Here is a 23207-nt window from a genome sequence, read left to right on the forward strand (position 1 = left end):
CCAAGGAGCCAGAGGAGCCGAGTCTGACCAATGGCCTGGCATGTGAAAGTGGGACTACCTTTCCCAGGCTGCTCTTGGAGCCGGAGCCCTGGCGGCTGGGGCTGGGAGGGAGCCCGGAGCCTTAGCCGGCCCTGTCCCTGTCCCTGTCCCTGGGCTGCCGGTGGCTGGGAGGATGCTGCGGGCGGCAAGGGTCCCGTGGCCGGGCTCCAGGGCCTGCGGGCGGCGGGGCTTGGCCTCCGGACAGGTGAGCATTGCTGGGGCTGCTGGGGCTGGGCCAAGGGGGCTTGCAAACTCTGATCTCCCAGGATCCCCTGGCCCTGGCCCTGGGGCTGGAGCCTCTGGGAGCTGGAGTCCCAAATACCTGGACACTCAGGCTGCAAAGGGATCCCACCGAAAGAAAGGAGCCGGAGCTTCCCTAGACTCCAGCCTCCTTCCTCAGATGTCTGCTTGAAGGGGGGAGAGCCCACAGACAGACCTGTATCCTCTGGCTGCGGGTGAGATTGTCCATGGCCACCACAAGGCTTGGGATTTCAGTTGGCATTCTGCCTCTGGATTCTCCATTCCACCTCATTCATCGGAGGAAGGAGGAGCAAGCCCAGGAAAGCTCCTGCTGCCAAGCTCTTTCTTTCAGTATCCAAGGTACTGCAAGATCTTTCTAGAGACTGTAAGAAAGAAGTTGGTAGCAGGAGCTTCCCTAGAGGTATGACCCTATATATGCCTCTGAGGAAGCAGACTGATTGAAGGAAAGAAGTTGGCAGAGGAGCGTCTGTAGACTTCAGTCTACTTCCTCAGAAGCATATGGTCATATGTCTAGGGAAGCTCCTGCTACCAATTTCTTATAGTAGTGAGATCCTGCAGCACCTTTGAGACTCACTGAAAGAAAGAAGTGGGCAGCAGGAGCTTCCTTAGACTTCAGTCTACTTCCTCAGGTGCATTCAGAGTAGACATTAGTCTGGGAAAGCTCCTGCTGTCCACTTCAAAGGAACTACAAGATCTCTCTACAGACTGTAAGAAGTTGTTAGCAGGAGCTTCCCTAGACATACCACCATATGCCTCTGAGGAAGTAGACTCAGGCCTAGGGAAGCTCCTGTGTTGCCAACTCCTTCCTTTCAGTCAGTCTCCAAGGTGCTGCAAGATCTCTCTACAGTTTGATTCTACAGACTAACACAGCAATGTCTTTGAATTCTGGGAAACCAATGTTTGGGAATCTCTGCAAGGAAGGCAAGGGGCTGGGCACAGCATTTTGGCAGAGAAAAGTTGGCACAGGTCTATCCACACTCCAACCCCAGAATGGAGTTCCAGCAGCAGTTAGAGCCACGTCTGGTTTTAGAGGTTTCCTCACCAAACAAGCCTGTGAGGGTGGCAGAATTTGGAAAAGACGGTCTCCTCCCATTAATAAAAGGGTGCCTAAGAGCATGTGCAAAATGCATTTCTTGCCTATTGAATAACCACAACCGTCCAGCAGGTTTCAAGACACTTGTTGGTCTTCCAAGCAGAAATCAAGATTCCTGAATCTCTCCTCTAGAAACTCAGATGGGCCTGGTTTTGTGGAAGTTGGTTGCTTGGTCAGACTGAACAGGCAGTGGTCACTGGAAACCAGATAAGTTGAGAAATCTTCCTTCTAGGATGTGAGGCAGGAAAGCTCCCTGCAAAACCAGCAACCCACAAGTGGCATTACTCCCCCTTCCTTTTGACAGAGGGCCAGGGAGGCACTAACCTGGAGAAAGGAAAGGCAATGTCCATAGGTGACAACTGAGTTTATTATAATGAAATATTTTGTCTGTTCTGTTCTGTAGAATGGATTGCCAGTCTCTGAAGAAAGTTCACACAGATTGTGACTGACAAAGTGACTTCCATAAAGGCCAGTTTGCTGGCTGATTCTGTTGTTCGATAAGTGCAGGGCAGCTGCTATTTTTCTCTGCTAAAAGTGTTAATGAACGAAAAAGAACAGTCTGAAGGAAAGGCGTTGTTGTTTTTTTCACATTGTGGGCTGGGGTTGGTGCATACAAAGCCAGTTTGGGCTTGGTATCATCATGGGAGTCTGGGGAGGCTCCAAACCCAAGGAGGGCCAGCAGACACTGATTCCTGGCTATCTGTTGCCTAGAAGGAGAAGCCACCACTTCTGCCAGTGAAAACTGGGAACCTTGGGAGGTGGGGATCCCATCTCAAGTTGTTACACCTCTGGTTCCTCATCCACCTTCTCTCTCTGAATTCTGGAGTGGGGAGAGACACAGAAAGCACGTTGCCAGAAGAACCCCTAACCCAGCTCCTGGCCTTGGATAGGAAAATACCCTATGGCCATGGAAATCGGCATTCTCTCATTTCCCCCTACAAATCTTTGCACTACAAATGCAAACTGTAAATTAAAGAACCAGTGTGGGATTTCTCTTAGTTCAGACTATCTTTGAACCCTTACTGAGTAGAAAAGAGCCTAAGTGGGTGGCAACGGACAGGGGAGGCTTGCAAACCTGCGGGGGTACAAAGAGCAAGCACATTTACTTTCTCCCTGACATTGGACTTGTGATAAAAGCACTAAGTAAACACGGCTAATGGCAAAGGTTGCAGGCTGCCTAGAGACGGCCCTCATCCTTTGTGCACAGAGTAGGCTGAATTAGGAGGATATACATGCTCTCTCTGTGACGGTAGAGGATACTGTTGATGCAACCAGCGTCAGCCATCGGCAATTTGTGTTGCCTCACTTTTGATGAATAACTCCTATCATCCCTCAGCATGGACTGGGACTGATGAGAACTCTATGGCAACATTGTCTGGGTGGTCACAAGTTGCCCATCTTTGATCTATTTTATGGGTGGAAACCCAGAGCTGCAAAAGGGTTCATCAACCTCTGGCACTAGCAGAGCAGATGGGGCAGGAAAATCTTCTCCCTTTTGAATGGATGAGGCGGAACATAGTCATGTACCTATCATGAATGTTCTTTTTTCTCCTCAAGACTGCCAGGTATTGGATGATTTATTGATGCAGGTTGCTAGCAACTGCCTATCAAATCGCTCCTTGCCTCCTCTGCAGGATACCCTGAAGAAGACACCTCTCTATGACTTCCACCGGCACCATGGTGGGAAAATGGTGGCCTTTGCAGGCTGGAGTCTCCCTGTACAGTATACACACAGCCACCTGGAGTCCCATCTGCACACACGTCAGCAGTGCTCTCTCTTTGATGTGTCTCACATGCTGCAGGTAATGTTGAAGGAAGGGAGCCAAAGGTCAGAGAGGATCCAACCTCACTATTGTTGGATTATGCTCTCTTCAGTATGTATCATAGGCACTCATTCATCCTTCCTCCCAACTCACACATTTCCAGTGGTCACTTTCAAGTGTAGCAAATTTAGCCCAAGATTACTTTTACTAAATACCAAACTCTATGGTCGAATGTTGTGTGGACTTCGTAGGACTAAGGTGAATGGGGATTATGGAAGATGTAGTCTAGTACATAGTCTCGGGATGCAGTCCCTTAGTGGTTAGGACACTGATTCTGACAACTGAAAAGTCGGCAGTTTGAGACCCAAGCAGAATGAGTTCCTGTCACTCGTCCCAGCTTCTGCCAAACCAGCAGTTCGAAAGCATGTAAAAGTGCAAGTAGAAAAATAGGTCCCACTTTGGTGGGAAGGTAACAGCGTTCTGTGCAGTCATGTTGGCCACATGGCTACAGGTCATGTTTGACAATGCTGGCTCCCTCAGCTTAGTAATGGAGATGAGCACAGCCCCTACAGTTGGACACGACTAGACAATTGTCAAAAGGGAAAACTTTACCTAGTCTAGTATAGTGGAATGTGCTGGATTTGGTTGGGGAAGAGTCAGACTAATTTTGTGCTTTGAGAAATACAGCCCCAAAGTACAGCAAAAAGAATCTCTGCATTTTTGACACTAGTCTGTGTGCTTTTTCTGGAACATTTAATTGGCATTCATGTATCAGAAAATGTGTGCCTAGGAGCTGTGGACAACTGTAGCTCCATGGGTCATATTTGCCACATCATTTTAGACACTTGGGATACAATTTGAAATGTAGATTATTCTTGTCACCTTTCCTTTCTCCCATTCCTGTACTCTTTGGAAAAGTATATAGAGTTCAGTTAAGTCAGCTGTTTTTGTCTTAGGCTGAGGCAGGGCGGGGGGGATGTAGTAAGCCTGCTAAGCCATAGTTCAACATGGGTGACCATGTTTTGGAAAGGAATTAGCAGGATAAGATTTGGAGGGGGTGGAGGATGCTAACTGAACATGAATACTTAGCACAAGTGCCTGCATCGTAAGCTGTCTGGCCACAGTCTGAATGGAATGTTGGACCCTGTAAGCCTTTGATCTGATCTAACATGGCTGCTCTTAAGGGCTCATGAACAGCCGAATGTTGCCCTTTGTATGCCAAAGTAAATAGCCATCAAGAAAGTGTAGCAGACTTGGACTAGTATTGGGCATTTGAAACAATGTACCTATTTGCTTGGCACCTACATTCCTGGAAGACTTAAGAATTCTTCTCCCTACTGATTTCACATAACTAATTTAAAATTGCTGCTAATATTTTTCAGGAGGTTCCTATGTCTTTTCTCAGTGTAGTGCTTGTGCTGTTCACATTTTCCCAGTGCTGGGAGTTGTATGAAAACTCCCTGGCCAATTAAAGCAAATCAGTTTAGATTAGGATTCATCCATCGCTGATGGGTTCTGCAAACCAGAGATCGTAATGGAAGATTCTCCTCCAGCTTTTCTCATCTTCTGAATTAAGGCAGGTAATGAGTGAGATAGAGCCTTGGAAACTTGACTTTCCTGGTCTGTCATTTATTTTGTCCAAAAAATCTAATGTAGACCTTTGGAAATTTTTTAGAAACTTTGAAAGTTGTGTTTTATCTGTTGTGCTATATTTATTTATTTATTTATTTATTTATTTATTTATTTATTTATTTATTTTGTTTTACTGTAAAATGCCCTGGCCACACCAGATTTTGGAAGTGTGACCTATTTGTTTTATTACTTACTGAGTCTCTGAGAAAGTTGACTGGTGAATTATGGGAGTTATAGGCCAAAAGTGACATTTCAAAGCTTTGAACAAAACGTATGAACTAAAGGTGTGGGATGGATGGACAGACAGATATTATTTTTAGCTTTGCAATCTGGCTGGAGATGAACCTACATTTTAACTAAACCATTTGCAACTGAGAACTGGTCACATGCAATTTAATTACACCACCCTATAAATTTCTTTGGCAGTACAGTGGTCCAGGTCTAGATATTTTATCTATATGGGTCTCCCTGATTCTACATGTCAAACAGTTGCTGTGCAATAATTCTCTCTTTTACAGACTAAAGTATTTGGCAGAGACCGGGTCAAGTTCCTAGAAAGCCTAGTGGTTGGAGACATTGCAGAACTGAAACCTAATCAGGTGCGTTGTAGCCTAATAGGTTATGTGAAGACGCAGTCTACTGGAAGGCATGCAGAGTTAGGATGTGGGGTGCCCAATCTCAATCCCATACACAACTGAGGAATCTTGGACAAATTACTTACTGCTTAGCCTGTGTTATCCCATAGGCTAGGTCTGGGGAAAAGGTTAGTGAAAGGTATATTGTAAACATCCCTGAGAGAGCAGAACACATTAAAATAGGGGAGAGACTTTGAAAGAGTTATATATATTTATAAACAATTGAAGTGTTCCTCAAATATATTTCATTATTTACACATGTCCATGAAATCTCTAGTCCAGCACTAGTAATATTCCTCTGTAACAGATGAGAGGGAGGGGAAAGCCTTGCTTTCAGGGAATAGATGGTTAAAAATGAAAGTCACAAATATGGAACAGGGGAAACTTGTCTTGGCAGCAGGAAAGGATCTTGAGGTCTTATTCGATCACATGCTGAGTATGAGCCCTCAGTATGATGCAGCTGCTAAAACAACCACACAGTCTTGGACTGTACTAAAAGGAACACTGTCTGCAGATAACAGGAAGTAAAAATCTCACTGTTCTGCCCTGCTCAGGTCATATCTGGAGTATTGTATCTGCTTCTGGACATGACCAGAATATAGTGACAGGATTGTGAAAGGTCTGGAAATAAAACTTGTAGATAGCCTGCATTCTGCTGTTTGTAACAGTTCTCAGAGTCCAGTAGTCAGGCTGAACTTAGCTTTTCTTTCAGGGCACTCTCTCTCTGTTCACCAATGAAAAAGGAGGCATCATAGATGACTTGATTGTGACCAGCACTTCAGAGGAGCACCTCTATGTGGTCTCTAATGCAGGTTGCATGAAGAAGGATTTAGCTCTCATGCAGGTACATATTTCCTATTATCCTGTCTCACAAGGGCTCATTCTAGAAGAGGAAATAGCAGAAACAGATGAGAGGTATGTCATTCCTTTATGGGGTTGGGTTTATCTCTCTTTCTGCTTCATCCATAGTTGGCGCCTATTAAACCAGGGGTGGGCAATTGGCATCTCCTCAGCTGTTATTGGATTGCAGTTCCATCCTCCTTAACCAGAATTGCCACTGATGAGAGGTGGGGGAATTATAGTCCAAAAACATCTGTAGCACCACATATTCCCTCCTCCAATCCTTGCTGTTGAGGGAGATGGTCAAGAGGAACCAGCTGCCCCTCCGGTGTATAACCTTGCTGTTATCATCTCTGTTCCCTCTCGCAGAACAAGGCCAAGGAAATGAAAGCATCTGGCTGTGATGTCGACTTGGAGGTTTCAGAGAATGCATTGATCGCTCTGCAAGGTAAACATAATCTTACAGTGGTTGCCCAACCACCATTGAAGGGAACACAGGGAGCACCATATGCCGATACCATGCCCAGGCTACTCAGTACTACTTTCAGTACCACTCATGCCTCTATACCTCCGAGGGCATAGCATCTCTCAACCTAAGCCACAGCTTCCCTGCTTGTCTTTTGGGGGTAGGTTATAATTGCTTTCTCTCACCCTGTTTTGTTTGCCATGTCCAAAAGATTTAATTGTTGTGTTCAATTTGGTCAGTAAAGGCAGATTATTATTAACTGATACGGTATCAACTGATCTGGGCCTTTAGAGTGGACATGTCCATTCTGCACTGTGCTGTTCCCCAAACATAAGAGCCCCCAAAGATCAGAGCATGTCTAGTTCAGCATTCTTCTTTGACCCATGGCCAACCCACTTAGGTTGTGTTGGTTTCTGCATTGATATTCAGAAGTGGAGCATGACCATTAGTGTGGCAATTCCATTTAGCTATTGTGGTTAATACAGATAGACATATCTCAACTATTAGTCCTTGTCACGTTACGTGGCAGTGAATGGCATACCCAGCTCCCTTGGTGGCAAAGAGAGGGGGTTGTAGGGGATAGAATGTTAGACTAGGAGTTGGGGAATCCAAATTCTAGTCTGCTTACTAGGCCATGAAATACACAAAGTGGCCCTCTTAAGGCAGTTGTGATCTCTCAGCCTGCCCTACATCACTGGGATGGGGGGTGAAAAAGATATGCCACTTTGAGCTCCTCAGAGAAAAGGTAAGATAATTGTAACTGACAAATAATAACAGATGTTTTATGTGTGTTTACACCCAGTGCTTGTACATAAGTTACAAGCAGCGTGGTTAACTCTTACCTCGTTAGCTCTGTGTGTCTGATGAAGTTAAATTTGTAACATAACACAAATGGTAATGAAGTTGCTTCATTGTTTTAACTAGTTTCCAGTCAGTTGCAAAAGTAATGTTAGTGAGCATTTTAAAAGCTATTTTGGGAACCCCCACCCCCAGCTTGTTCTTTTATCAGTTGCAAGGGGTTTTCTTCCTCAAAGAAGCAAGACCAAGTAATGGAAAAGTATAAAGCAGTGCAACAAGCAGAGCAATGAGTTATTGATTGTTACTGCAACTAATGGCAACAGGTTACTTTTCAAACACTGCAGCTAAAAACAGGCACAAATTATTTCTAAAAAGTAACTCCCCCAAACCTCTGACCCAACTACATCCTTCAGCTGAAGTGCCTGATTCTTTCTTGTTTAACAAGACCGTTCAGAAATGCCTTGGGGGAGGCTGGAAAACTAAGACCCATTCAAAGTATGTGCTTCGTCTTTCAGCTTTGATACTGGTTACTCCCTCCCTTTTTCTCTTCCACTAGGTCCTGCCATGTCTCAAGTGCTCCAGGCAGGGGTGTCGGACAGTCTGGCTAAGTTGCCCTTCATGAGCAGTGCTGTGATGGCTGTATTTGGAGTGCAGGGCTGCCGAGTGACACGTTGTGGCTATACGGGAGAGGATGGTGTAGAGGTACCATGCAGGCAGCTCTTAATTCAACTAGCCAAAAGGATAGAGGAAGAGGCTGTGGGAAACAATGGTGGGCAAGTGGCAGCACTGACATTGTGGGATAGTTGCTGACCATGGTGGACTCCCAGAGAAGGACAAGTGAATTATTTCATATTGGGAGGATAGCGAGTTGATGCAGAAGGGCTCATTGAATTAGGATGATTAGAGTAAAAAGGTGCTGTTGATCAAGTCCAGAGAAAGCACTGAATTGACTTAAAAAGTAGGATTGGTCAAAGCAAGCAAAATTTAATACTGAAAGAAAAGAAGGCAGCAAAAATCCCACTGACCAAATGCCAATGATTTCTCATGCCCAGATCTCTGTCCCTGCAAGCCGAGTGGTGGAGCTGGCTGAGCTACTCCTCAGGGACCCCACAGTGTGGCTGGCTGGACTTGCTGCCCGGGATAGTTTGCGCTTGGAGGCAGGATTGTGTCTTTATGGAAATGACATTGATGAAAGCACAACCCCTGTGGAAGCCAGTCTGATCTGGACCCTCGGTAGGCACATTCTGTGGTTTTGGTTTCTGTGTCTTAAAACAAATACCCATGCTAGCAAGTAACAACTAGCTCAAGACTTAATCAACATGCTGCAGGGTCACCCAAACCTCTTTCTGCTCATCAGACATGTACCACAAAGACTGTGGCTCAGATGCACAGAGTGGGGGGGGGGGGCACTTGCACAATGCAGCTTTGCTGATTTTTTGTTCTTCTCTATATGCCATTGTGGTGTAGTGGTTTGAGCACTGGACTAAAGTTCTGGAGAACAGGATTCTAATCCCTTTTCAGTTATGGAGGCCTATTGGGTGACCTTGGGCAAGTCATACACTCTCAGTCTTAAGGGAAGGCAACAGCAACCTCTTCCCCAAACAAATCTTGCCAAGAAATTCCTGATAGGTTTGCCTTAGGGTCTCCATAAATTGGAAATTTGAAAGCACACAACAGGTATCTGCAATGTGAATGAAGCTGTAACAGGATTATATGTAAGGATGAGAGACAGCATGATATGCAGTTACTCACGAGGGGTCACATGAGCCACTGTAAGAAGGAGATTCCTGCTGTCTTTGGAGAAGCATCATACTTTATTTCTGATTGCTTCCCAGGAAAACGTCGTCGTGTTGCCATGGATTTCCCTGGTGCATCTGTCATTTTGGCCCAAATCAAAGAGAAGCCTAAGAGGAAACGAGTGGGGCTGACCTCCACAGGGCCTCCCATCCGGCAACACATGCTTATTCTTGGGCCACACAGCAAGGCCATTGGTAGGTGGTACTGTGGTTGTACACCCTCCTCCCATCACTGCCTAGTAGGAATCTGGCTGGGGGACCGAAAGTCTAGAAAGGGGACACCTTAGCCCTCCTAGCCCCAATATTAAGGCTGACTTCACAGGAACAATTCTGCAGGCAGGGCATCTATGCCCACTAGTTTGCTATCCAACATGCCTGTTCTGATTAGCACTTTATGCCGAATAGGCCTTCCTGAACCTCATAACCAAATTTAGATGTGTTGGTCTACAACTTGCACAATTCTCTGGGCCACCATGGAAGCACCTGACATCAGTCAAATCCCCCTTAACACTCCATGAATGAGCAAGACAGGTCCATAACAAACCCTGTGCCTGTTGCACCCTTGTGCATGTATTTAGGCCACTCTTTTCCAATCTGCTGCTGCCCGGATTAGGGGAGAGTGCACTAAATCAGTGACTTGAATCAAATTGCTAGTCCCCACTAGAGCAGAACCCACTTAATCAACTGCTGAATGGCAAATAATTACTTAACTAAATCTTATTCTCTCTCTGGGGCCACTGTAGCTGGTGATTTAAGCTAACGTTCACAAAGGAACTGAAATCATATGATTGTCCAGATGTAGTTGGACTGCAGCTTCCAGCATTTTTCACCGTTGACTATGCTGGCTAGGGAAGCTAGAACTTGCAGTCCAATGAGCCACATGATTCCTACCCCTCATTTACAAGATGCTCCCTTCACCTCCCTTAAGTGGAGGAATACTGCAGATGGGAGTATTTATGCAGTATGTACTGCTTACTGCACTTCACGGTTTGTTCAGATTCTCTTGTCTGTAGTTGTTAACCAAGTCATTGGTCTTAGGAAATGTTAGGACCACAGATGGTGGTAAAATTCCCATCTCCAGCACTGTTGTTTCTTTGTAAAAAATTGGGAGACGTTGTATGTTCCTTATTGACCAGTATTCTTGCCTGTTCCTCCATGCCTTAGGTGAGGTTACCAGTGGATGCCCCTCCCCCTGTCTGCAGAAGAACATTGCCATGGCCTATGTGGAGAGTGAACATAGCAAGCTGGGCACAAGCCTCACAGTAGAGGTGAGGAAGAAGAGCTGCTCAGCTCTAGTCACCAAGATGCCTTTCGTTCCCACCCATTACTACACAGCAAAATAAGCTGTTGCTAGGTCAGCCTTCGTTTTACATATGATCTATACTACAATGAAAGAACCATGTACTTCTGCTGGGGCAAAATCATTGTATCTGAAGACAACCCAGTGCCTGCCTGCCCCACCCACTCTTTCTGAGGGGAGAAGAAAGGAAAACCACTTTAGACTGCAGATGAAGACAGACTTCCTGAAACCTTAACAACCATGGGAGCCCTGGTGGCGCAGTGGGTAAATGCCTGTACTGCAGCCATTCACTCGAAACCACAAGGTTGCGAGTTCAAGACCAGCAAAAGGGCCCAAGCTCGACTCAGGCTTGCATCCTTCCGAGGTCGCTAAAATGAGTACCCAGACTGTTGGGGGCAAATTAGCTTACTTGCTAATTAGCTTACTTGCTGTTCACTGCTATGATCTTTGGAATAGCGGTATATAAATAAAACAAATTATTATTAAATTATTATGGGGATCCCAAAATGTATGTAGAAATGTTTCAGTCCCAACTGGCATTTTTACTGCACTTTCATTTTCCTGGATACAAGGGAAGAAATCTTGATTACCTTTGGGATAAAGTAGACCTGTTTATTAAAATATGAGCAGTGCTCAAAGTTTCCATTCTACTTTCTCAAGGAAAAAACCCATAGTCCAGTTACATAACCTAATTCACAAGAAAAACAGTTTATGTACAGGCTCTCAGATATTCTGGTAGGCTTAGAATTAACCCGTTTCACTTCATACTTTACTCTTCTGGATAATTTTTAATCCATTCTATAATGGTTTCTGCCTAATCATGCATATTCACATAAGTCAAAGTGAATACCAGTCCAAAACCCCTATTCATTAACCATTTCTAGCCTGCTCCACAGAACAGATGGTTATGGTTCTAGAATTTAGAAGAAGCAGAATCCTGAACAGTTCTTCAACCTTGCCAAATCTTTTCTCTTTCTTCAGTTCCAGCCAGGGTACAAGATTCAGGGCCACAACATTTAGAGGCACCATTCTCTGCCTGTGTCATGAAAGTACCTATTATTTGAGAGATTATGTCAGCTGCACCCCTGCACACACATAGAACCAAAATGTAGAAGCTGGGGAAGCTTTACTAGCACCCTCTCAGGATAACAAGTGTTTTAGATGGGGCAATGAGGACTGGGAAAGTAATTGTGGGGAAAGAGGAATGTGTACTGTACTTCCCAACAGCACTGTTCTGTTCAAATGCCAAGCCTCACACTTATACATCTTGAACTCTGTTGCCTTCCAGATATTATTGGACTGCAGCTCTTGGACATCCCAGTGAGCATAGCCAAAGGTGAAAAATTATGGGAGTTGCAGTTTAACATGGTTTAGTAGTTTGAGAACTGGACTAGGACTCTGGAGACCAGAGTTCAATGCCCAGCTCAGCCACGAAGCCTACTGGGTGACCCTGGGCAAGTTACACTCCCTCAGCCTCAGGGGAAGGCAATGGCAAACCCCCTCTGAAGAAACCTACTAAGAAAACCCTGTGATAGGTTTGCCTTAAGATTGCCTTAAGTTGGAAATGGCTTGAAGGCAACAACAACAACAAGCTCAGCAATTTATGGAGGCCTACAATTCCCCACCCATCTTCTGCACATATGTAGGTTGGTCCTCAGCTAATGAAGAACACAACAGTCACTGTAATAAGACACAGACTTCATTTGCTTTTCCCAGCACTTCTTTATAGTCCATACTTTACATAAATGACACAGGGGCAGTGCCTGGCAGAAACAGAGATGGCTCAATATCACATTTGCACCTGTGGCACTACACAGCTGCAGAGAGCTTCATCTTGCTCCTCCATAGCATGAGCACCATGAACAATGGTTTGGAGATAAAACTGGCTTAGAAAATAAGTAAGCTCAAAGATAGTCATTGGCACAAACATGGACCTGGGGAGAGAACCAGCAAGAGCTTGAATTAGCTGGGCTAACCATCTACACCTTTCCAGCAGCAGGGTGGAGTGCTTAACAGATGTCAGCAAATAACATTTTTAGCTAAGCTAGAAATAATTTCCCATCTACTGTGGGGATCTGCTTTCCTTCCTCACTGAAGCTGGTTCAAGGCAAAGGGCACTCGAGCACTGCTGCAGAAAGAAATGCGGCTCATGCCAGGAATGGATGGGAGACTGAAGAGAGGCAGGCTTAAGGCCAGTTCACAAGAGGATTTGCAGTACATAATGCAGACTTCTTGAATGCAGAGGAGAAACTGCAGCTTCCCCAACCTGAGTAAGAGCAATCCTGAGAGTCACTGTTTGATAACTGGATGGATAGAAGCGGCCCTCACAGCACCAGTGCTGGCTAGTAGCCAGGCCACAGCATGGGAGAAAGGGCAACAATGGCCACAACTTCCACAGCACTGAAAAGAGCTAGGCCTCTGGGCAGGTGGGCAGGCAGGCAGGCAGGCAGGCATCAGCATCCTCTATGCTCTCGGACTAGTAGGAGCCTGATTTTGTCTCCTCCATCATCACTCACGGTGAGTCTTCATTGTTTCATTGGTTGAGCTCTCCCTAGATACATGGATAAAGAAAGAAAAATCAAACAACATTAGTAAGCCAAAAATGATAGCAAGTGTGAATCCTTGCATTGCTCTGGTATTGTATTCACACACCATGAGAACTAACTGTATCATCTGGAAGCAATAAAACTACTCACCACATAGAGAAGTGGGAGGACCCATCTGGTGTGCCTCCATTCTGTCCTCCAGGGCCTGGAAAAACAGGAAAATGTTAAGGAAGAATCTCTCCCATGAAACAGATGGAGAATGTGTGGCCCTCCAGATGCTGCTGAACTATACCTCCCCGTAGCCCTCATTATAGGCTGTACTAGCTAGGGATGATGGGAACTGGAATCTTACAATATCCAAGGACCACCTACCTCCCCCCCAAAAAACCCCCTCTGTATTATGGGTTGCACAACATTTACTGAAGTGGGATTAGGGAAGGTTATAACAAATGCATCCCTATGTATTAAATATGCCCATCTTAAAAGGAGCATAAAGGGCAATTCAGAGATCTGGTGAGACAAGAGTCCCATCTGCTGGTAACAAATTTGAGGAGGAGATGAGATTGCACCTGAACACAGGTTCTACGGTAGCCATATTTAGCTCCTGTGAATGTAAGAGTGATCCTGCTAAATTTGATCAACTGTCTGCTCAGTTTTACATTCTTTCTCCCTGGGGACAAATGAAATGCCCCCACAGAAGGATTAAATGACATTTTCTCTCCTGTTGCACCACCCCCAAACCACTGGTATTCAATGGCATGCTGCATTTCAATATGGAGATTCTGTATACTAGCTACCATGCCTGAAGGAGGGAGGGAGGACTTGGTGGAGGGAGGAGGTAGCAGCCACTACTTCTCTATACAGGTGTAGTCCCAGTCCCTGGAGCTCGGCAAACACAACTTGGCTAACAGACAAGTCCAACAGGTGCGTTTTGTGTAGGCATTTTGAGGGGGAGACCTTGAGTTCTGTTTCAGTGCCGACTTAGTACTAAATATGGACAGTGAGGGAGCTGCTGCAGTCACCTGAAACAGCTATGGTATGCTGGTGTTCTTGCCAAAGGATGTGGATAGCTACACCTGAGTGAGTGCATGTTGGCTGGCCTGTTGGAAGAGAAGGTCCTGCAATCTGAGGCTCATTTATCCACTTTGCAGTATACTGGGGAGCATAGGGATTTCTTGGACAGAGTGGAGAAGACTGATTGAGAACATACAGGGGATATATCTGAGAAGGAGGTCAGTTTTCATACACAGGCTTATCAGTTGGAGGGATGTGACACGTAGAAGTAGAAGGACTAGAGATCATTCTGTCAATTTGGAGCTGCAGAATTGATCTGAAGCTATCTCCCGTATCCGTGGTGACAAGGGGAAGCAAGAAGATAGGCCAGTTAAAGTGGTCTCAAATTGGATTACTGTATTTCTGCAGTGTGTTTTGGACCTTAGTCTCTGAAGCAGCAGAAAATAAACTTGCTCCATTCTCAATATGACATCTTTTCAAATATTTAAACATAGTTATTCTCTTAATCTATTTACACGAAGAAACCCATGACTTAAATCTTGAAAGCCAGGTTGACAGTATCTGGGTAAAAAATAAGGAGGAGAGAAACAACAGGGATGTCATTGTAGGGGTGTACTACAGGTCCCCAAATCAGACTGTAGACTTGGATGATACTGTCCTGGAATAGATGACCACACATTCAGAACAGAGAGAGGTAGTAGTAATAGGGAATTTCACCTATCCTGATATTTGTTGGAAGTCAAACTCTGCCAAAAATTTAAGGTCCAACAAATTCCTCACTTGCCTTGGACACAATTTCATTGTCCAGAAGGTGGAAGAGGCAACAAGGAGATCAGTTATTTTAGATCTAATCATAACCAACAGTGATGACTTGGTTAATGAGGTGGAAGAGACAGGATCCTTAGGTGGGAGTGACCATGTTCTCCTGAAGTTTGTTACACAGTGGAAAGGAGAAGCCAAGCACAGTCAGACATACATTCTAGACTTTGTGAGAGCTGATTTCACAGTAGGTGTGATTTTGTGGTCAGGAATACTAAAAAAGAAGAGAGTTCATGATGGATGGGAGTTTATTAAAAGTGAAATATTGAAAGCACAATTTCAAACAGTTCCAATGAAGAGGAAAAATGAAAGTTGTGTTTAAAGAAACCAGGATGGATGTCTAAAGAACTTTCAACTGAGCTAAGATTCAAAAGGGACATGTACAAGAAATGAAAAAAGCATGCCTGCATAAGACACGGATGCACTGTACTAGCAGAAAATAGCAAAGACCTGGAATAACTACAGAAAAAAAAGTGCGAAGACAGGTTTGTACTTGAACATTAGAAAAACAAAAGTAATGACCACAGATGATTTACATAACTTTAAACACATAATGCAGACATCGAGATAATCAAAGTTTTCCTGTATCTTGTCTCAGTCATTAATAAAATTGAGGCTGCAGTCAAGAAATTAGAAGACAAGGCTTGAAAGGCTATGAAGGAACTAGGCAAGATTCTGAAGTGTAAAGATGTATAATTGAATACCAAGTCAGGATTGCTATGCCATTGTATTTCCCATTTCTATGTATGGCTGTGGAAGTGAACAATGAAGAAAGCTGATAGGAAGAAAATAATCTCAACTGAGATGTGGTGTTGGAGAAGAGTTCTGTGGATACTATGGAATGTGAAACAGACAAATAAATGGGTCCTACAGCAAATCCAGACTGAGCCTTCCCTGGAAGCCAAGACATAAAAAAATTAGACTGATGTACTTTGGAAATATCTTAAAAAGAGATGACTCACTAGAAAAGACAATAATGCTTGGCAAAGTATAAAGCAGCAGGAGAAAGGAAGACCACACTGCAGATGGAGAGACTGAGACAAGGAAACCGCAGTCATGAGTTTGCAAGCCCTGAGTAGGGCTGTTGATAATAGGGTGACTTGAAAGTGTCTTTCACAAGGTTGCCATAAATTGAAGTCAACTTGGCAGCAGTTAACAACTACACAAAAATCTGGTCCACTGTATTGTGGTCTTCCCTAAATCCAACTTGTTCCTGATAAAGAATATTATTTTCTTCAGCCATCTTATCAGCTTTTGAAGGAGGAAACAATTATAAATCTTAGAGCCAATATCCACTAAACTAATAGGCCAATAATTCTAAGGATTTTATTTATCTCCTTTCATATAAGGAATTGATGTTATGCTTCTATCATTCATGAGCAATACCTGTAGAGTTTATATGAGAAAATAGTTTTGCTAACAGAAGGTCCAAATTCAGAATTGTTCTTGAAGACATCTGATGGAATGATATAGAACAGACCCACTGAATCAATTTTTTAAAATTAAGTCAACATTTATGTAAGCCCTATTAAAGCTACTCTGCTGTAGGAGCTTATCGCTTTGGCCAATAAACTGATTTACCTCTTCCAGCTTCAGTTTTGGATCCAGGATGCCCCTGGATGTTATCATAGCTAAATCACCAATCTACCCAGGATGCCGCTGCCTGGATGCATCCTGGGACAAAGCCTCACTCAGCTGGCCATTTTTTAAAGTCAGAAGCTCCCCGACTTTGAAAAAATGCAGGCTGACTGAGGCTTCGACCTGGGATGCATCTGGGTGGTGGCATCCCAGGTGGATTGGTGGAGATTTAGCTATGAAAACATCCTGGGGCATCCCGGATCCAGAACTGAAGCTGGAAGAGGTAAACCGGTTTATTGGCCAAAGTGATAAGCTCCTTAGTTGCACCTAACAATTGGATATAAGTGTAAGAAGAGAAAAGGTTAGACAGTAAAGGTCATTTCTGAAATATTTACTGTCGAATCCATATAAAACCACTTATGCTAAAACAATTGGATTAAAGATGAACATCCCACTGAAGTCAGTAGAACTAAACTTGCTTTAATCCAGGGATGATTAAACTAATTAATGTATGGCAGTCATAAGCTTCTAGGGCAATTGTCTGCAACACAAGGTGTAAAATGGATACTCTGCTGGTTTAAAGTGAACTGTATCATAATTATGTACTATACTAAATTAAAGATAAAATTTGCAATAAATGCCAAATAGTATCATGTAAATATATTGTGAATTAGTTCTATGCCGGATGACTGAAGATGGCAGGCATAGCTAACACACACTTGAATAGAAAGTAGCAAGGCTTCTTCAGTGTAAAGAATTCTGAATAAATGTTTCACATTTGACCCCTGTAGTCCACATGTCCCTCTTCAATCCTGTCCTGCTGTGGAATTAAAACATTAAATGGTGTTGTATTGGCTCTGAGTAATGTGTTTGCATATGGAATACTGTGGTTTCAAATAACCTTGCTGAGTATTGTTTGCAATAGGGATTTCTCCTCCATGCCTACCTCATTCTGAGAACCTTAACTTAAACAAATATATCTTTATATAGTTCTAGCATAGGACTACTTTTTTAAAAGCAGGTTAGAGTCCCAGTTATGGAAGAAAGGAATGACAGAACCAGCTATAATGTTATCCATACTATTGTAATGTGCTTTCATTTGGGGAAATTTGTTTGCCATTATTGTGTGCCTGAAAGCCACTTTATAATAATAATAATCCTATTATTATTATTATTATTATTATTATTATTATTATTATGTTGCTGCTTCCAAACACATGCAATCACAGTAGAATCGACACTTAAGACTCACAAGCAAAAGTGGGAATCATGCAAACAATGTTCCCAATGCAGTCTTGGGACAGTCCTTGGTTACTCCTGCTCTCCACAACTCAAGATGATCAAAATGTGGGAGATTTGGACCAAAATCCACTTCTAGAGGATGTATTTTGACACTATTTTGGGCTCCACGATACCCAAAAAGGAGGAGGAGAGCTTTTAAAGGTGAACAAATGTGATTCCTTATTGAAACTCACCTCCAGCTGCCATTTACCCCACTGGTGTAGCCCACTGAGGATCCAGAGGTACCAAAATGGCTTTTCAACCCTCAATAAATGTCAACCTCTGCTCTAAATAGACCCTCAGTACTGTCAGCACCATATTTAAAATAGGGATCTAACATTTTCAAAATTCTTGACAAGAAAACTGGAATGGTTGGGAATAAAATAAGCCAAAGGCTTAAAAGGAAAAAGTTTTGAAGCAAAACAGATGTTGAATGAGATGAAAACACCTAATATGAGATGTAAATGCATTAGACTGACCCCTAAAAAGCTTTAGGTCTAGCATGGTCAATACCCCCATAACATCCTAAACACATGTGATGTCATTTACTTTGGAAGCTAGGTAGGGCTGAGCAGGAAAGCAATCTCACAGAGGAAGTAGAATGCAAGGAGGGCTTTTTGTTGTTGTTGTTCCAACAATAATTCTAAAACCCAGGCATCAAGGTCCAAAAAGTTCTACTTCTGACAGGATTTCAAGTTCTTAATGCACCATGGCTGTATAGGCAAACACTGCTGTACCAGCACAGAAAACATTTCTAGTCCTTAGGATCTTACATCACATGTTTAAAAATGTGATAAAATATATTTTTAGCCACAAAATTTCATGCCAACATAAATGTTAGTCTTTAAGTTGCCACAGAATTTGCCTTTTTGCCTGGTACAGGTATGAATAAACCTTTTCAGTTCCTAGAACTGGAATCAACTTTCTAAAGATGCTTTTATCCAGAAAAGGAGGACTTTGGCAGGCCTTGACCTCTAGTTGTCACAGGAGATGCTGCCATCCCACTCTCTATAATTATGAAAGATGCAAGAGTTCTGTAGCAAACCTGTACTAACATGTCTAAGCAACACCTTACTAGAGAACGATGAGTGCTTTTGAGGTGCAATCACCATAAGAACTCATTGGGTGACCTTGGGCAAGTCACACTCTCACAGCCTCGGAGGATGGCAATGGCAAACCCCCTCTGAAGAAACTTGCCAAGAAAACCCTGTGAGAGGTTTGCCTTAGGGTCATCATAAGTCAAAAACAACTTGAAGGCACACACCACCACCACCAACAACAAAGAAGCTAAAATCATAGTTGCAGGGCCTTAATGTCTGGTGAGAGAAAGCACAGTGAACAGTGCTAAAGCAGTTGCAGGATCAGAGTGCCATGTTAGAAGAGGAGTGGGAAAACTTTGTTATAAAGATAACTTAAGACTTCAGCACCCAGAAGCCCCAGTTTGCATTGTAAGAGATTATAGAAGTTGTAGTCCAAAACATCTGGAGGGCCAAAGGTACTGCAATCCTGTGTTAGAAGATGTCTTACTTTTAACAGAACTTGATCTTAAAGAGGGGCCATATCAGTAGAAATAATTTAGGACCAGAGTACTCAGCTACTGTGGAAGTTCAGACACAAAAGGCAAGTAAAGGCCAGCAAACAGATGGGACTGGTGGAGAGAGCAAACAATAATGTTGTGTCCTGTTGGCTGTGCAGTAAAGCATGACTAAACAGAGCTACCAAACTGAGTCAACAGCAACTAGTGTTAGGAAAGTACACCACCATCCAAAATGCACAAAACCAGGATACCTTTATTGGGCCAACCCAAAAGCATAAAATATATGTTGTAAGCTTTTGAAGAACAATGGACACTTTGAAGAAGAGATGGGGATCCTAAGCCAGAACTACCTCCCTGGAGAGGACTCTTTTCTAAAGTAGTGCATCTGTTAGGAGCAGGTGGTAGTAGGAATAAGACTTGGCAGTTCATTCTGATAGATGGATGCCCTGCCAGACTGCAGACAATCTTTTTGGTCACAGCCAACCTCCAGTATATAGTACTAGTAACCGAACTGCTCAAGAGACCAGATTTGCTTCGGGGGTCTTGCTGGCTAGGGATACTGGCAGTTGCAGCCAAACCCACCTTGGGTTCAGCAAAAACAAGTCATGTTAGAGCACCAGTGCCATGCAGTGATTTATGTTAGACTGTGATTCTGGAGATCAGGGTTTCATTCTCAGCTTGGCCATGAAACTCACTGGGTGACCTTGGTCAAGTCACTCTCTCTCAGCCTCAGGGGAAGGCAGTGGCAAACCATCTCTGAACAAATCTTGCCACAAACCAATGATTGGTTCACCTTAGGGTTGCCATAAGTCAGAAACAAAGGCACACAACAGTCAGAATCAGTTAATGGAGTGAAAGGAAAACTACAGGCAGCCTCTGGGTGGGGAAAGGAGGTGACAGGTGGGCACCATGGGCAGGGTGACCAGACATCCTCCTTTTCACAGACACGTCCTACATTTCAAGCTTCTGTAGTTTGTTAAAGTATTCAGCATGTTGTTCAGAGAGCTCTGGTGCCTCTCCAAACTACAAATCAATGTATTCAGTATGGGCCTTATCACACGAGGTGTTTTACAGCTCAGATCCGGAGTCACTGTGGGTCCAGTCATGCGTATTCACGTTATAATGTGATGTATTATCAGACATGATTGCTTTCTATGGGGAGTCATTCCAAGGCAGATCCACAGTGAATTCGGAGTGACTCCTCATTTTTGTGAATTCGGTAACAAGCGAATTCACAATTTTTCTCCCCAAGCTCACGTCGATTTCACTTTGAATTGGTCTGGTGTGGAAGATCAACCCGATCTCACCCCCAGTGACCCCCTTCAACCTGTCCCATCTTCCCCTGCCTGCTCCTTCACCCCAATCTTGCCCCTTCTGCCACCTGTCCCATCATCCCCTGCCTGCTCCTTCACCCCGATGAAGGATGACAGCTAAGGAGGGAGCAGGGAAGGAGGACAGCATCCAGAGCCCTACTGAGCATGCGCAAGGGTGCCAATTCGAATTGTTGAATCCCTCTGGTGCGGTAATACAATGTGCACTCGCTCCGCTTTGCCCAAGTAGAGACCACAGTTTCGTTCCTCAGGTGTGATAGATAATACATCACATGAATTGCCTTGGATCCGAAGTGACTCTGCTCCCCCCTCGCTTTGAATTGGAGCTCCTGTTTCAAGTATGATAAGGCCCTAAGATAGTCATAGCAGCTTTAAGAGTGGTGTCAAACTGCTTTATTTCTGCAGTATTGGGCTGCAGCTTGAATTTGGAAGCCACTCTCAGCCACTGTGGCCAACAATCCATGCTTTAGCTTAGTGTTTAAACCCTGGGTGACCAGAGGCCCTCCTTTTCCAGGGCATGTCCTCCATTCCAGCCTCGTTCCTCTGGTAGAATTCCACAATGTCCTCCATTTTGGAGCACGACTGAGAAGCATGAATTTACATTTCCAGGCGTGCTTTTAGGTTTTACTTGGCCCAAGCAAAGTGCTATGCTAGCCAAGTTGGGGGAGGAGGGTGTTGGGCAGAGGTCCTCCTTTCCCAGGATACGTCCTCCATTTCAACCTTCTGCCCAGGAGGAATTCCAAAACGTCCTCCATTTTAAGCATGACTAAGAAGGCTGGGTTTACCTTTCTAGGAGTGTTTTTAGCATTTATTTGGTCCAAGCAAAGTGCTATGCTAGCCAAGATTGGGGGGGGGGGGGCACAGAGGGTGACCAGAGGTCCTCCTTTCCCAGGACACGTCCTCCATGCCAACCTCCTGCCCGGGAAGAACTGCAAAACGTCCTCCATTTTGAGCATGGCCAAGAAGCTTGGGTTTCCATATCCAGGGGAGTGTCTTTCGCCCTTATTTGGCCCGGTCCCTCCGGCCTTTCCTCTCCCTCCCTCCTTCCTGCCTACCTTGCCGGTAGTAGAGTCCGGTGACGGTGTTGCCGTAGACCCGCCAGGCCACCTGGATGCCCAGCAGGCTCACCACCAGCCAGAGCAGGAGCAGCTGGAAGAGGGCGGCGCGAAGGTCCTGGGCCTCCCAGTCCGAGAGGAACTCCTGCCCGAGCCAGGTGAGGGCCCGCAGAGCCCGCGAGGCCGCCTCCCACTCCCCGGCCGGGGACGACGACGACGAGGGCGGCGGGGACGACGCTTCCTCCGCAGCAGCCATCATCCTCTGCCCCGCCTCAGCAGAGGAGACGCGCTCCTGCGCCACAAACTGTCACCGCGGAGCCCCACTGCGCAGGCGCAAAGGGAGGGAGGCCCCGCCCCCTTTTGCAAGTCCCCGGACAGCAGCGCGAGCTCCTCCGCCCCACTGGTTTCGCTTCCTGGTTGTTTTTGACCCTTTGGAGGCTCCGTCGTAGCAGCCAAGGCAGCGCCTGCGCAAGAATGCAGTTTGACGTCACTCTTAAAGCTGCTGCTGACCTGGTGGCACAGTGGTTAAATGCCTGTACTGCAGCCACAAGGTTGCCAGTTCAATACCAGCCCAGGGATTTAGGGTTGGCTCAGCCTGCCATCCTTCTGAGGTGGCTAAAATGAGTACCTTAGATTATGCATTGTAAACCGCTTAGGGAGTGCTAAATGGAGCTACTATGGCTCCATGCTATGGAATCCTGGGAATTGTAGTTTGTTGTGGCCCCAGAGCTCTCTGACCAAAAACAAATACCTCCGTGATGGTTGTGTGCCTTGGTTTCTATTTATAGATCCAAAACACCCTGCAGGAATAATGCCCTTTGACCCCACTTTAACTGCCCTGGCTCAATGCTAGGGAATCCTGGGAGCTGTAGTTTGTTGTGGCACCAGAGCTCTCTCTGACAGAGAAGGTTCAATGTCTCACAAAACTACAGCTCCCAGGATTCCCTGGCATTTAAAAGCCACAGCATTTAAAGCAGCCTCAAAACTGGATTATTTCTGCAGTGTGTTTTGGGCCAAGAGGTGACCATAAGGAGAACCTGTCCTGGGGTTTTCTTGACAAGTTTCCTCAGTCAGAGGGGGTTTTCAGTGGCCATCCTCTGAGGCTGAGAGAGTGTGACTTTGCCAAAGGCACCCAATGGGTTTCGTGGTCTCCAGAGTCCTAGTCCAACACTCAAACCACTAGGCCACACTGGCTCACAAAATAGTCCACAAAAACACAAATCTCAGATTTCCATTGCATTCAGCCAAGGCAGTTACAGTGGTGCCAAACTGCCTCATTTCAGCAGTGTAGATACATTTCTAGGTAAAGCAAACTCCTTTGATATCACAGGCAAAAAAACCCGACCTCGTTGGTGCCCTGAGAATAAAACATGCACTTAGGGTGGGAAAATGAAATGCAGAGATATAGGATGGGGGACACCTG

General features: G+C 44.8%; 2 protein-coding genes across 3 annotated transcripts; one reads left to right on the forward strand and one right to left on the reverse strand.

The window, feature by feature from the left end:
- Window positions 1-148: 148 nt before the first annotated feature.
- Window positions 149-11124, forward strand: LOC149321657 (aminomethyltransferase, mitochondrial-like). 2 transcript variants are annotated; one of them, XM_089526414.1, is made up of 9 exons: window positions 149-244; window positions 3028-3195; window positions 5307-5387; window positions 6136-6267; window positions 6633-6711; window positions 8084-8229; window positions 8580-8760; window positions 9363-9518; window positions 10488-11124. In XM_089526414.1, the coding sequence occupies exons 1-9, from the start codon at window positions 173-175 to the stop codon at window positions 10664-10666; spliced, it is 1194 nt and encodes a 397-aa protein (XP_089382540.1). In that variant the 5' UTR covers window positions 149-172; the 3' UTR covers window positions 10667-11124. The 2 variants fall into 2 exon arrangements, with proteins under 2 accessions (XP_089382540.1, XP_089382532.1); XM_089526406.1 differs by lacking the exon at window positions 149-244 and having other exon boundaries at window positions 2911-3195.
- A 1201-nt stretch (window positions 11125-12325) lies between these two features.
- LOC149321658 (T-cell leukemia translocation-altered gene protein-like) lies at window positions 12326-22103 on the reverse strand. Its single transcript, XM_089526427.1, has 3 exons — window positions 21785-22103; window positions 13320-13374; window positions 12326-13174 (listed from the first exon to the last, which is right to left on the reverse strand). Exons 1-3 carry the CDS (start codon window positions 22041-22043, stop codon window positions 13132-13134), a joined length of 357 nt encoding a protein of 118 aa, XP_089382553.1. The 5' UTR covers window positions 22044-22103; the 3' UTR covers window positions 12326-13131.
- Window positions 22104-23207: the final 1104 nt, after the last annotated feature.

Source organism: Sceloporus occidentalis, unplaced genomic scaffold (assembly GCF_023333645.1).
Source record: "Sceloporus occidentalis isolate IW3139 unplaced genomic scaffold, rSceOcc1.0.p SCAF_1, whole genome shotgun sequence".
NCBI lineage: Eukaryota > Metazoa > Chordata > Lepidosauria > Squamata > Phrynosomatidae > Sceloporus > Sceloporus occidentalis.

Excerpts from the sequence above, each read along its gene's own strand:
- LOC149321657 (XM_089526406.1), top strand. The coding sequence starts at position 2,926 with ATGAATGTTCTTTTTTCTCCTCAAGACTGCCAGGTATTGGATGATTTA. Across the intron at positions 6,268-6,632 it reads AGGATTTAGCTCTCATGCAG|AACAAGGCCAAGGAAATGAA; the intron begins GTACATATTTCC and ends TCCCTCTCGCAG. Across the intron at positions 9,519-10,487 it reads GCCACACAGCAAGGCCATTG|GTGAGGTTACCAGTGGATGC; the intron begins GTAGGTGGTACT and ends TCCATGCCTTAG.
- LOC149321658 (XM_089526427.1), bottom strand. The coding sequence starts at position 22,043 with ATGATGGCTGCTGCGGAGGAAGCGTCGTCCCCGCCGCCCTCGTCGTCG. Across the intron at positions 13,375-21,784 it reads CGGACTCTACTACCGGCAAG|GCCCTGGAGGACAGAATGGA; the intron begins GTAGGCAGGAAG and ends CTGTTTTTCCAG. Across the intron at positions 13,175-13,319 it reads TCCTCCCACTTCTCTATGTG|GGAGAGCTCAACCAATGAAA; the intron begins GTGAGTAGTTTT and ends CCATGTATCTAG.